Raw genomic sequence first — 15,453 nt, 5'->3', positions numbered from 1 at the left:
CTGGTCCTGGTGCTATATCAGGGCAAAGTGCTAGGGCACTGAAGAATTCTCATTCACTGAATGTAGCACCATAGGGCTCCAGGTGTTGTGAAGTGCAAGATAAGTGCAGTTTCTCAATCCACTGTTTAAGAACATGAAAGGTAGGTTGATAGTTTTCACACAGAGCCTCAAAAATAGTGAAGAGCAAAGTTTTCAGTTATGGTGTCTGGGTCAGTGTCAGTGTCAACAGCACCGTTTAAGGAAATACCAAGTATACCCGCAAAGGACTGGTATTCGAAGAGATGAATCTTCGTCCAAACCTGCGAAGTTGGAGTATGTGATCCAGTGGTTGAAACATACCATTCCCAGCACTCTTGTTTCCTTTATTTTATTAAATGGCAGACCGGGGCATGGCACCATTTAACGGTAATGAAGTGCTCGATCAACTGATGTCGCTTATGGAGTTGGAGAGCACATCTATGATCTCTAACGGCCTGAGTGATTTCCAAAGTCCAAACATCCACCAGGATACTACCTTCCAACAGGATGATCTCAAAGAATAGGGAATCGCAAGGTCGGCTCCCGATAGAATGACTGCTGTTGCATTCTGGACAGCCTCATCAGTGTCTGCATTTAATGGGGAGTTCAGAATGACAGTTGACGTGAAACCTTCCCAGTCAGCATTGTGGAGAGCCCATCTAGGTGGACACCAAGGTGAGTAATGCTGAGGGAGGGGCAGGGAGGTCAGGAAGTGGCTGCTACCACACAGGTCGTCGTAGGCCCTCCAGTGATTATATGGGAGAAGACCAGAGCTGCAAATAGAAAGATCAATGGCCGAGTAAGTTCCATGTGCCACAATGAAGTGTGTGGAGGCTCCAGTACTAAAGAGAGACAGGTCGATATCTGCCAGTAAGTTTTTGTTGTCTTTACAGCAGCCAGTGATCGTGGTTCCACTGCACAAAGGGTTATGGACATTGAAGTCGGCAAACATTAGGAAAGGCGGGGGGGGGGAGGGGGGGGGGGACCTCAGAAACCAATGCACACAGTATGTTCTGACGCACTCCACCACCGGGAAGGAGACAAACATTACAGATGGTAAAAATCCCGAAATGCTTCTACCTAAACAGCCACAGCCTCCAAAACAGTATCAAGAGTCACTAGTTCAGTGTGTACAGAGTTCTGAACATATGTGCAGTCTCCACCTGACACACGTATCATAATCGGCATGATTCTTAAAATACCTTGGTAGCCATGAAGGGCAGGGGACCGTGTCGCTGCAAACCAAATTTCGTAAAGGGCAATGGAGAAAGTAGATGTCATAGCTCAGCCAGATAGTGGAATAAACCACTACACTTCCACTGGAGATGCTGTAAGTATACTGTGAGGATGTGAAGGGTCCAAGCAGCAGGTTATGTCCCAGGATCACCTGCTGCCACTGGTTGAGAGAGTATGCAATGAAGACACAGGTTCTGAGACACGTTGTGTGGTAAGATCTGGAGCCTCAGGGACCACCGGAATTGCTGCCACGGCCACACAAACAGAACATGTGTGATTCGGTGGCATGAGGGCCACCAAAATTTCCTTCATCTTGGAAGACTATTTCTTTTTGTGTTTCTTTTCTTTAGGGGGTTTGAATTACCGTGAGGGATTCCTTGAATTAGTTTCAGGGGCAGAAGAAGATCATGAAGCAGCCTTCAGTCACTGGCTCATATCTGACTGAAGACCGGCAGAAACATTTGAGTGTTTCAAGGCATCCATCGCTGGCGTGAGAAGCCAAATGAGGTTTATGCATCTCCGACTGAGGAATGGGGCCCCGTGGTAGCCCAACACATGCTCACAAACAAAAGAGTTGTGAGCCCCATGAAGGATATCTAGTTTTCAGAAACACGTTTGATGGAGTAGCATGGAACATAATGAACTGCTGATTAGTTACTCTCTGATGTGTATACATCTTACATTGTTATCTCTGCCTAACACTGACTGACTTTGTACAGCCAAAGTTGTATGTTAACCTTCATAAACAACAAATCTATGCATCAAGTTACTCATATCATTGATAACAGCCATGAACTGCATTACCATCAATGGTGACATCCTAATAAGGGCATTTATTTTTATCCTGTTTGTATGGCATAGTACAAAATCAAATCTTCCCAAAATCTAACCCTTTCCCTAAACCTCTCCAGTCCATTTCCTTCGCCCTCTTCCTTCCCCTTCAACCCTTCTGCCTGCTCCGAGATCTTGCCAAATTACAACCATCTTTCATGTATGTGTTCTGCCGCCACTTTTTATCTATCCAATTAAATTATGAAATCAAATCTTCTATGCACAGGGACATCAACAGGCTGAAAACATCTCGTACATACTGTTGTTTTCCTACAATTTTCTTCTTAGCACATTGTATTACAGTAAATTTTTGAAGATTCTTGACAATGGCACATATGCCAAAATTGCAACATCACAAGAAAACAGCTACAGCCAAATGTAGAAAATCAGTTCAAGTAACTAATGTAATGTAATCAATCATCAAAGAGAAAATGAGATTTAGTAGTAGTGTTACATTTCCATAACATTAACAGAAAGGACTGCAGTGACAGTAGCTCACCTTCTTCTGCACAAGGTCATTCCAGTTTATGGAACGAAAGAACGGGTGAGCCATGATCTCCTTGGCATCCTCCGGCCCTCCACCGAGCCGCTTGGTGGGATCCTTAACGAGCAACCCACTTAGGAGGTCACGGGCATCATTGGAGATGCTCCGTGGGAAGCGTACCTGCATACAGGAGAAGAAATTTACACTACCATTCCCAAATAATGGCCAACACATTGTTCAAAAAATGTTGGCACTACTCATTTGCCTTGAATTCTTTTATTACTTCACCACAGGAAAAAAATCTCTTGGTAAACATCAGTGTGATTAAAAAGCATAATAGACACACAACATTTTAAAATTATTGTAGCTAGAAAAAATATACAAGGAAATAGATGATGCGCATAAGATCTATGACACTGCCAAGCTTTTTGATGAATCCTCCTTCAAACCTGCTGCTTCTTTTTTTCTTTTTTTAATAAAATCTCACACACAAGTGCCCATTACTTTGATCCCAGTCTGCAATGCAACTGGAATGAAAGGTCGTATCAGGTGGAACAGATGAGGACAGCGAGATGTAACTATAGCCTGCATGAAGTAGGATGGCACTTCAATGCCTTCCACGCGAAGAGGCAGAACAGCATGGAAATTTGGAGAGGATGAGACCTGCGCATGCATAGCAGCAAAGAGCAGGTAAACGAAGTCAACGTTACTGAACTGTGCTGATGAGAACCAGGATCATTTGCCTACAGTATAATAAATGTTAAAGCTGATTTCGATTAATCATTATGAGAGAAATCTTGTTTCACACCTTGACGACATTGCGTTCACTGCTCCACAGCTTGTCCGTGTGATGTTGGAGGGTGAGAACAGCTAACACAGCTTTGTGAAGCTAAGAACAATGTTTCTTGAAATGACAACTGTCAAAAACAACAAGGTTGTTCAAACTGCTTGCAGTAACTGCCATTTTCGATTTGAACTGTATTATAACTGTATTATAAGAAAAATTTTACTACACAATAAAATTAACTTCAAGCAGACACCGAAATCATTGTATTTGCTTGACAACTGCTTCTACTTGTGGAATTTTTAAAAATGTGTACAAAGCGTATATGTGGGTGTGCTTGATTGTAGTCAAGTGTAATCACTGTGCATATAAGAGAATTACTGGTAGAAAAGACTAATGTAAAAAACTGTTGTAAAAATTGTCAGTATGCTGACATTTCTCACTGTCAGTGGGCACTTTTGAGTGTAAGCTAACTCTTTAACATTACAGTGAGGGTCTGCATTTACAATTCACTGAACAGGAAAGCAGTTAACTGTCTTCTGCAAATAACTTGAGGCAATGCTGACCAATAAGATAAAAAAAAATTGATATATCGACAAGTAACAATCCCTGTCATTTTAAGGCATTTTCCAGATTATCTCTTGAAAATGACACAGGTTTACCTGTAGAAATATCACAGTCTTTGATAAATTAATCCGGCCGCAGTCTCATGAGTAATTAGAGCATACAACACACTGGGAAAAAGGCTACAAAGTTCTCATACACTATGTATACAGTTGATATGTAGACAAACACATTTTTAAAACCATGAGTCCTTAAAACTTATTACTTTACGTCATTCCAAATTCTGCATCATACACCACTGTCACTGCTAGTCTATGTCCAAACCATCTAATTGTAAATTTACAATGATAGGTTCAATCCTTATAGTCATCTTCACCTCCATATCAAAATAATCTTTGTGATGCTTTTCAGCATGCCACACCGACTGTGCCCATACTAAAGAGAGGATATTGTGTATAGCTTTACTGCTGAGCTTAATTCCATGGGATTATACTGACAGTGATATGTGGGTAACCCCAAGACTCTGTGACCACATTCACGTGCACAAAAGTCAAGTTCGTACGTTGTGTGGTGTGATTTATACGAGGGTCACTCCAAAAGAAATGCACACTATTTATTTTTTTTTTTTGGGGGGGGGGGGGACAGTTTTCATTCTGCATGTGCGAAAGTTTTACAGTGTGTAGATACATCCTTCCCGCTTGTTTTCAAACTTAGTTCAACCTCTTCTCGTGAGTGGCGCCGTCACAGCATGTCTTCAAGATGGCTGCTACACTTGACGTTCGTCAGAAGCAATGTGCTGTCATAGAATTCCTGTGCTGTGAAAACGAGACAGTGGGAAACATACACAAGAGGTTGAAAAAGGTGTATGGCGATGCTGCTGTCGATCGCAGTACAGTTAGTCGGTGGGCAAGCAGGTTACGTGATGACAGCAGGCACAGTAATATTGAGGATTGTCCTCACAGCGGCAGGTCTCGTACTGCACACACTCCAGACAATGTGCAGAGTGTTAACGAATTGGTGACTGCTGACAGACGCATCACAGTGAACGAATTGTCACGCTACGTTGGGATAGGGGAAGGAAGTGTTTGCAGAATACTGAAAGTGTTGGTGTTAAAAAAGGTTTGTGCCAGGTGGGTTCCCAGGATGTTGACAGTGGCTCACAAAGAAACAAGAAAAACGGTACGCAGCGAACTTTTGGAACAGTACGAGAATAGTGGAAATGAATTTCTTGGAAGAATTGTGACAGGTGATGAAACATGGCTCCATCATTTTGCACCAGAGACGAAGAGGCAATCCATGGAGTGTCATCATGCAAATTCACCCAAGGAAAAAAAATTCAAAACCACACCTTCTGCTGGAATAGCTATGCTACGGTGTTTTTCAATTCTGAAGGACTCTTGCTCGTGGACATCATGCCATGTGGAACCACCATAAATTTTGATGCATATGTGACGACACTGAAGAAACTTCAAGCTCAACTGAGTCATGTTCGACCACATCGGCAAAAGCAGGATGTTTTGCTGTTGCACGACAATGCACGGCCACATGTCAGTCAAAAAAGCATGGAAGCGATCACAAAACTCGGATGGACAACACTGAAACACTCGCCTTACAGTCCTGATCTGGCTCCATGTGACTATCATCTCTTTGGGAAACTGAAAGACTCTCTTCGTGGAACAAGGTTCGAAGATGATGACTCCCTTGTGCACGCTGCCCAACAGTGGCTCCAACAGGCTGGTCCAGAATTTTATCGTGCGGGTATACACACTCTGGTTCCAAGATGGTGTAAGGCAGTTGAGAGGGATGAGAAATGAAAATAATGTTCCTAAAGGATGTATCTACACACTAAAACTTTCAAACATGTTGAATTAAAGATGGCTTTAAAAGAAAAAAGTTTGCATTTCTTTTGGAGTGACCCTCGTATAATTAATGAGCTGCAGGAGTTCAGCCCAAGTCACATTTATAATGTGAGAAATATTTTTTATTTTTAAGCCAGGGCAAAGTATCCACTTTCCTGGTGCGTGTTCTCGATAACAGCTGATTGGTAACTGGCATGCAATTCGAAGCAATGCGTGGCAAAAGTTGTTCATTCATATTTGAATGGTAGACACAAAAAAAAACAGACATAAAACACCATATCTTAATATCTCCTCAGCAATCAAACCTTTCATGCACTCGGATGAGCTACTGCAATCAGTTTTTACACGATTTATTCCATCTGCAGATGTGGTTCGTGACAAAAATTGAGACAGAAGAAGAGAGTGACTTTGAATACCTATTCCTTTAATCTCTCTCAGTCTTCAACTTCTTGGCAGTTTAACCAGTCTGAAGTGACTGACACTGTGGGTGGTTAGGGTCTCTCCAACTTGCAGCTGAAGTGTTTGCCTCTAGATTTCAAAAAGAATGTGAACTGGGTAGATCTTACCTTCACATTTTATAAAGGAAAATAAGTTCCTTTATTGCCATAATGTCTCAGGTCTTCTCCAGGAATGAGGAAGTACACTGTACAATCGAGATGACTGACATTTATTTGTAGACAGTTCAAAATGCAGTCTGAAGTGAGTTCTACTACACAATGGAAATGTCTCTGCATCTCTTCCAGTTGGCCATTCCGTGTCTTTATGAGAAGAGCATAATGACATGAACACTGTGATTAACTCACTACAACACCAGAAGCACAACTGGACAATTTGCAAGGACCTCAAAAAGGTTAACTTGCTGCTAGGCCAACAGAGAGCATTTATAACGTATGGCTGCTTTCTCTGAATCTGAGACAGCCAAGCATGAGGTAGGTACTGGAACCACAAGTAGTAGTCCATATGTGTGACTCAGCAAGTAAGTATGCCAAATGTTGTCCATCGAGCAAACATAATTTTCCCTCCACACAATATCAAACTGCGTTTCATTAAACAGTTTGTTAAAGCATTAGATTGGGCCACTAGACTGTGTGGTGAATGCTTCCAACATATAGTCCGTGCTCTTACTGCTTTGTCCCTTGAGAAGATAAAGACAAGAATGTTTAATGGCAACGCGAAAAACTTATTACAAAGACGAACATCCACAAATCGGTTGCAAGGAAAGAAAGGGTGGTGAGTAACCAAAAATATTTGGTATTCCAAGTCACTGACGACTACCTCGGCTGAGAATAAAAAGTTGAAGGAATATGAGAACTACCAATTTGGTACAAACGTACAGGCTAGTAACAAAACACTTCCATTACTCGACTCCACAGAATTGGAGGGAAACAAAAACTACCGAACTGGCCAAGTCGAGCAGCCAGTGCATGTGAAAAATAAAACATGAAGTACCAACACATTTCACACAGTAACGGAACAGTACTTCAAGCCTTGTGGAATAGTCTTAACTCTTTAAGAAATGTGTATGATAGGCAACAGCTCTATCCCTCTTTCTCCCCATTTGAAACAACCCATCATCCCAGTCTAGTTATTATGCTGGTTGAATGCACTCACATGGAAAAAAGCAGCCATGGTAAGCATATTGTCATTCCAAAACATCCTCCTCTTTGAACATTTGCAATTTCATGTCCATGCTGTAGTACAGCTGGGCCTTGTTGCCACAGCTTTGGCTTTGTTGCTAATTAGTATCCGCTAGTCCGGATCAGACCGATTTGGTGAATATGTTGTGGGGATGAATGGCTGAGGTATACAGTAACACCATGGCATTTCTAAAATTCAAAACACGATTTTAATGCTGTTTTAATAGTGTCAAAGTGTGTGACCTATTTTCGTAAAGTGCTCCCTAATAAAATCTGCCAGGCAAAAAATAGCACAAACTTTCAAATATCTTCTTAATACAATCAGACTAATAATAATAATAATAATAATAATAAATGTGCACAACTGTATCACGACTGAATTATAGACAGTACGATTTTTGTTATTAAAATTGGAACCTCCCCTCACTATTGCAGAATATATTGGTCTTTTAACTCTAGACTGTCAACAGTCTTCCCTGCCATCAAATCAAGTTTAGGAAACTGTAAAATGTAACTAAATAATTTGGATTTAGTACTTTTGGAACATATACGTGTGTGTTTGTAACTTGTGGAACATTTTCAACAAGCCTCCACTTCTTTAGTGTAATAAAACAGTAGGTGCTCTACACAAGTTGTATGGCAAATGGCTGAAATGTGATAACCGCGGCAAAAATGAGAAACATTGATGAACTGTATTCAAATCACGCCCTCATCCTTCAAAATTGTGAAGGTCTAAGCACTTTACTGAAATCTGCTACATGTGAAGTTCAGGTATACAGGTCTCAGATTTTTCATCACTGTACTTATACAGTAACTATGAGGGCTATCCACAAAGTACATTACATTTTGGAATTAAAAATAAATAAAGTACTAGAAAATTTTTTTTATTATATAAAGATGAAAGCCACACTTAAATACTACTTTTCTACATAGTTGCCATTTTATTTAAAGCACTTATCGTAGCGATGGATGAGCTTGGAAATTCCTTCATCGTAAAATTCGGCCGCCTGCGCCTTCAACCACGTGGTTACCTCTTCTCTTGGGACAGAAAGGGTGTGATTTTTGTGGATTTCCTGGAAAGAGGCACTACAATAAACCCTCAAAGGTATTGCCAAACTCTGCACAACCTCAGAAGAGCAATACAAAACAAGCGCAGGGGAAAGTTGGGCTCAAATATCTTGCTGATTCAAGACAACGCCCGGGCCCACACAGCAAATGCCACTCGTGAAGTTCTCGAATCTTTTAAGTGGGAGTTGTTTCCTCATCCGCCGTACAGTCCCGACCTGGCACCGAGCGACTTCCACTTATTCCCAGCAATGAAGAAGTGGCTGGCTATGCAGCGTTTTGATGACGATGCACAGCTTCAAGAAGAGGTAACCACGTGGTTGAAGCCGCAGGCGGCCGAATGTTACGACGAAGGAATTTCCAAGCTCATCCATCGCTACGACAAGTGCCTTAATTTAAATGGCAACTATGTAGAAAAGTAGTATTTAAGTGTGACTCTCATCTGTATATAATAAAAAAATTTTCCAATACTTTATTTATTTTTAATTCCAAAACGTAATGTACTTTGTGGATAGCCCTCGTATATTTAACTGGGAAAAGGGCAGGGAATACTATTAAAATACGCTCATGATCATCTGGGAAGAAACATAGTTTGAAGTAAATTGAGGATTGATGAATTTAGGAAATAAAAGTGCGACAATGATACAGGTGATTTAGCAATCCCCGAAATAGCATATTGTGGTAGCAGGGTGTCTACACGGATGAGAAAAGAAATAAGTTCCCACATTCTTCCCGGATTTCCTGGTTAGAAATACACTTGTTCCTCTGGTTGAAAATACTCTATACCCCGGGTGAAAGTAATTTTTTTTCCTGTTAAGTGACTATACTTTTGTTTAGAGCTGCAAAACTCTTCAATACTTTGCATGGAAAGGTGGAAGTTTTGTAGGCTGATGCACAACTTCACAGCATTTCACGAAACAAAACACTGTAAAAAGAGAGAGAGAGAGAGAGAGAGAGAGAGAGAGAGAGAGAGAGAGAGAGAGGGAGAGTGAGAGTTTCGTTAAGATCTTTGACGTGCAACAAAATGTACACTGCATATTTTCATGTTACAGAAGTACAAATACGGATTCCACCAGATACAGCACAGTAGCTTCCAAAGCACTGAAATTGAGGTTTTGATGTGCTTTTGTCAGCGAATCATAGCATAGGACACATGATACTACTACTACTACAACTACAACAACACACACACACACACACACACACACACACACACACACACACACAAAGCACAGGGAGGACTCGAACCTCCGACAGAGGGGGGTGGATTGGGGAGGGCAGGGGGGGGGGGGGGGGGGGGGGGGTGCGAACCATGGCAAGGCACCTCAGACCGCACAGCTACCCTGCGCATAACTCAACCCAATCAAAAATCTGTGGTTCTATCTCAACAGAGCTATTCGTGCAGCGGATCCTCAACTGAGAAATATGACTGGACAGTGTATAAAGAATACAATAACCGACTCAATAAGCTGATATCATTGCTGCCTTACACATGTATCAGCATCGCAATGCAAGCACCACAGTTCTGGGACATTGAAATAAAAGAAGCCATACTGATAGTTACTAATCATGAGTGTACATCGTATTTGACAAAACACGAATATTTTCTGAAACTTTAACATCAGTGTTCTAATGTATAAGTTTTGAAACTGTAACAAATAAGGTAATCAACACAGCAACCGTTGTTTCTGATATGACATTAAAAAAAGGTTTCAAATCTGAGAGGCACAACCCACAAAAAAGAAGAAATATATACAAACAGTGCTGCACTCACAACAAGCTACTTGTCACTTACATCCTCCATCAGAATCAGGGTGAAGAGCACATCGTGGTCACGATTGTAGAAAGGCAGCCGACCGCACATCATCTCGTACATGACCACGCCGATGCCCCACCAGTCGACAGCACGCCCGTAGTCGTTGTCCTCGAGGACCTGTCCGGGGGGAAGCCAACAGGAACATGAGCGAGGCACACGAGAACGCACAACCTACAATAGCACCAGGTATGCATTCAGTCTGCCATGCAAGTATCCAATCCAGGTTTAAAGCATCGCACTACCGGAACGAGATAGTCCCGTACCGACCACCGGAAGCCGAGAGTCCAAATGTCTAGAAAGACTCCTTGCAGGACAATAAGAAGTGTCAGAGAGGCTGTAACATGTACAAGAAAGAAAAATTGCTACTACATTTAAGCATATGGCATGCACTAAGATAAATAGAAATCACAGCTGCCAGATTGCAAATCATATTTTACACCAGCTATTTAGTGCTTGTCAATAATTAAATAGAAGTGAGATAAGCACAAGCGAGTAACTCTGTTTTGAAAATTCCTGGGAGACTAAAACTGAGTGCCAAACCAGAACCAAGTGCCAAACCGAGAGTCAAACCCTCAGCCCTCCCTTTCCCAAGCAGTTCTCTCAGTGACTGAACTATTAAGACACAACTCACAACCTGCACTCACAACTTCCCTTCTGCCAATTTGGAAGTGCGTCGCATCTGGATAGCACAGCTGGCAGCATCATTCCTTGTGAAAGAAACAGTTCCACAATTTTGTTTTGTAAACTGGTCTAGCAGCATCACATTTCAGTCTGTCCAGAAATATAAGGTGAGATGGTGAGTCTCTCACATCACAATACATTGCATGTATGTGAAGAACAGAATTTTTGTAATTTAACCCCTCAAGCCGGGAGCCTGGATGCCTACTTGCGCGCTGCGAATGTCTGCACTTGCAGCATCCCGACCACATACTCACCAGTTGCAGTCTCTGAGGTAAAACTGTATTGCTCTGCCATCTGTTGATGACAACCGATACTACTTCATCAGCTAACTACAGACATATCTGTGCTGCTCTGTTTTGAAGATCTTTGTCACGAAGTGAGGCAGTCAGGAGGAGTAACGTGTTGTATCTTACAGTCCGAGTGACACTCTCGAATGCAAAACGATGCAGCCGAACACTTCGCGCGGTCTTACATCAGAGCAAATTCTCGCAATTCTCGATGAACCAACGAATGGTTTAGATAGTATAAATGACAGCAGGAGTGATCTAGATGTTGACGATGAAAGTGATTTTGACTGTTTGGAAGAAACACCTGAAAGAAATGAAGAAGAAACAGCGGACAGTGACGACATCGAACAAGGTGCACCAGTGAAACGCGCACGGAATGAAGAAAACTGGAAATGGCAAGAAGTTGACAGCTCTTATGTCTCTTTGAAAACACCATTCGTTGGTAAACGTGGACCTGTGATACAGGTAAATTCTGCAGCTGAAGCGTTCAAGCTGTATTTCGGTGAAACAATCGTAGAAACAATCTTGTGTGAAACTAACTGTTATTCTGCAGATTGTATACAAAAACAGACTGTTCTACAACCTCATTCTAAGCTACGTAACTGGGTAGACAAAGATAAGCTTTTGTGTGTTTTTCGCACTGCAGATGTTGATGGGAATTATTCAGAAGCCACCCATAAAGTCGTATTTCATCAAGCATCCGCTTTTGAACACGCCGATTTTTTACCAGAGTATGCAACAAGACAGGTTTGAGCTACTTTGCAGATTCCTTCATTTTGTAAACAATGAAGAAATGAATACATTTGAAGGCAATAAGAGAGTGTTCAAGTTGGATTCCGTCATTCAGCACTTGAATGATACATTTATAAATACATTCAACATGGGAGAAAACATTTCTGTTGACGAATCTTTTACATTATGGAAAGGAAGGCTGGCAATAAAAACTTATCTACCGTAACTCTAAAATCAGCAAAGTTTGGTATAAAGCCCTATGAGATCTGCGAATCTTCCACAGATTATTTATGACAATTTATTATTAATGCAGGAAGTTCCACAGAAGTAGAAACGAAATTTGTTTCTGCAGATACCCTGAAAACCAGTCAGACTGTAGTGAAGCTTGTTGAATCAACTTAGGCCATACGCTCTGGATGGACAATTATTATGACAGCATCCTTTTGTGCCACTTTTTGAAGGAAAGAGGTATGAATGTAGCTGGCACACTTCCACTGAATAAAAAGAATGTACCTGATGCCTTGAGACATGCAAAACTGAAGAAAGGTGAACTCGTAGCATATCATTCACACGGCGTAATGGTATTGAAATGGATGGATAAAAAGCAGGTTGACTTTATTTCTCCATTTCATAATGATGCAGTTGTTAAGGCAACCAAAACGGGCAACGAGATAAGAAAGCCTCAGTGCATAAAAGAGTACAATAGCTTTATGGGTGGTGTAGATTTGAAGGATCAGAAACTACAACCTTTTCTCACAGAAAGGAAGAAAGGTGTAAAGCGGTATATGAAAATGTTTAGAAGGATGATGAATGTTGCAGTGCACAATGCTTTTATTGTTTACAATGCTAGCGAAAAAACGATGGAAGAAACGCATATAATTCAGGCTTCTGCTCATAACACAATTGCTGGAAATTCATGGGAAGAATGTAACTTCACCTCAATGTAGGTGACCTTCAAAAACTCCTGCACCTGAACGGCTCACAGCAAGGCATTTTATTGAGAAGATCCCACCCACAGAGAAGAAGAGCAAGCCTACAAAGAGATGTGCAGTCTGCTGCAAGGAGACAGGGAAACGTAAGGAAACATCGTTTTGGTGCAAGGACCGTGGTGTAAGATTGTTTCGAAGATTGTTTCAAAATATACCACACTCAAAATTCATTTTAAGTGAGAATGTAAATTTTAATCGTAATAAATATGTATTGATACCAATTCCTGACATTTTTGTAACATTTGAACAAGTAATTCCCATTCTAGAGCAATTTCACTGAAACGCTGTATTCTGGGGCCAGCAAGCCATAGAAACTACTGCCAGTAGGCTAGGCACGCGCCCCGAAACTACCAGCTTGAAGGGTTATTAAAGATATTACCAACTAAATCTGAATTCAACTGATTCTATACAAATGACACTGCAACAACTGCATACAGTTCTTACTCACGTAAGATATATGGACAAACCTGATGCTACCCAAAACAATTACTTCAGAAGGTCTACTATAAACACTGAAGGAAAAAAAGAGAAGATATACCTACAGAATTTTATGGCACAGGTGCCATGAATGACCATAAGGAACAAAGGAAAACTCCCACATGACACACATGATCTCCAGAATGGCAGTCCATGGTTTCCACCACCTTATTTGCAACAACACGTCATATCATGAACCGAATGCAACATGGCGAGTGCAAACTGTGTCAGTGAATATGCAAATGTTACCACACAGAACTATGTACCAAAAGGACATGATCAATAAGTGACTAAGCAAACCTTGTACTTTGAACTTGTATGGCTATTTGGCTGCAATAAATTTATTATTATAAAAATATTAACACTTGAGGAGTCCATTGTTTTGTAATTGTGTTTTGTAAAGGGTAACATAAATAACTCGCAGTGGTTCCAAATACGACATATTATGCAAGTAAATTCGTAGTACAGTAGAGTCCTGTTAATCTGAACTAAATGGGACCGGACCTTGGTCGGATTACAGATTTGTTTGGATTAGCCGGAATTACGGTGACGAGTTTCTAGAATGAAGTATACCAAGCAGCTAAGTAGGTACACCATGGTAACAAATGGGAACAAGAGTGGTAACAATGGGTCACTCTCACTCCCTGCCCTTGTTGCCATGCATTGTTGAGACCTTTGTAGTGTCTGAGGTCAGTTCACTGCAAGTTGACGTGGAAAGTGCTGGGTTATGTTACTTATCGATCACTGGCACGCATAACAGTTGTATTCGTTCAGGTGTAGTGGTGTACGTATTTTCGTCATGAGTAAACGGAAACATATGACATTAACCATCAAAGAAAAACAATGTTTTGAACTGGATGGACAATGGTGAGAATGTATCTAAACTGGCAACGGAACTGGGTGTTGGTAAAGCAACCATTTGTGATTGGAAGAAGAACTGAGTGAAGCTTGAACAGTCCTGTGCAATGTCTTCAGGAAAAACACTCCAAATTTGAAACAGCCCCAGCACGCTTAAGTGGCTGAAGTTCTTTTCCTTTGGATTGCGCAGGAAAGAGAAAGGGGAACCCCTTTAAGTGGAGCACTGGTTCAGAAGAAAGCTGTTTACCTCAACAAGTTAATGAATGGTGACGAGTCTTTTAGTGCGAGTACGGGTTGGTTGGACTGATTCAAAATATGTCATGGAATCAGTCAGCTAACAATTACTGGAGAGAAGCTTTCTTCTGACGATGATGCAGTGAAGAAATACTTGGGTGAGTTTGAAAAAATTATAAAAGAGGGAAAGTGTTCTCCCAACAAATTTATAACATTGTCGAGACAGGCCTTAATTTTAGGGCATTGCCAACAAAAAGCCTGGCATCGAAAGCAGAAGACCATGCTCCAGGTTTTAAAATGTGCTAAGATCGTGTGACTTTTTTTAGTGTGCAGCAACACTACTGGTAATCACAAGCTGCCTTTAATGCTGATCGGCAAATCTGCTAGGCCCAGAGCTTTTAAAAACTGCAACATGAAGTCCCTGCCTGTGTATTATCACAACCAGAAAAAAGCATGGATGGATGGAAAGCTGTTCAAAGAATGGTTTCACTGCCAGTTTGTTCCCTCTGTTCCACAGTTTTCTAAGGAAAATCATTTGTCTCCCCATGCAATCCTTTTGACTGGTAACGCGCCATTTCACCCCAGCAGTGAGGAATTATGTCATGGAGAAATTGTGGTGAAGTTTTTGCCGCCGAATGTTACGCCAATTCTACAGCCGATGGACCAGGGCATACTGCCAACATTAAAACTGATCCACAGAAAACAATTTTTAAGAATGCTGATCCAAAATGATAGCATTCCTTTAGTAGACAAAACAGAAAAGACCAACATGAAAGAAGTTTATTGGGCTGCTGAGGCATGGCAGAATATTTCAGAAAACACTGTGAGAAAATTGTGGAGAAAACTGTGGACGTATCTTGAATTTCAGGATACCCTAGAGTTGAAAATGAAAATCTACTAC

The 15,453-nt window shown here is 41.2% G+C and overlaps 1 protein-coding gene across 1 annotated transcript in view; it reads right to left on the bottom strand.

Moving 5' to 3' along the window:
* LOC124716995 (RAC serine/threonine-protein kinase) overlaps nt 1-15,453 on the bottom strand; it is a 694,752-nt gene that overhangs the window by 17,784 nt on the left and 661,515 nt on the right. The window contains exons 8-9 of the mRNA XM_047243620.1: nt 10,274-10,411; nt 2,585-2,749 (exon numbers count right to left, since the gene is read on the bottom strand). Of these exons, the coding sequence (XP_047099576.1) occupies nt 2,585-2,749; nt 10,274-10,411 (303 nt within the window). The remainder of the gene's footprint in view (nt 1-2,584; nt 2,750-10,273; nt 10,412-15,453) is intronic.

This window comes from Schistocerca piceifrons, chromosome 9 (genome assembly GCF_021461385.2).
Source record: "Schistocerca piceifrons isolate TAMUIC-IGC-003096 chromosome 9, iqSchPice1.1, whole genome shotgun sequence".
NCBI lineage: Eukaryota > Metazoa > Arthropoda > Insecta > Orthoptera > Acrididae > Schistocerca > Schistocerca piceifrons.
Note: the sequence above shows the minus strand (reverse complement) of the source record. Positions and strands in the feature narration are given on the sequence as shown.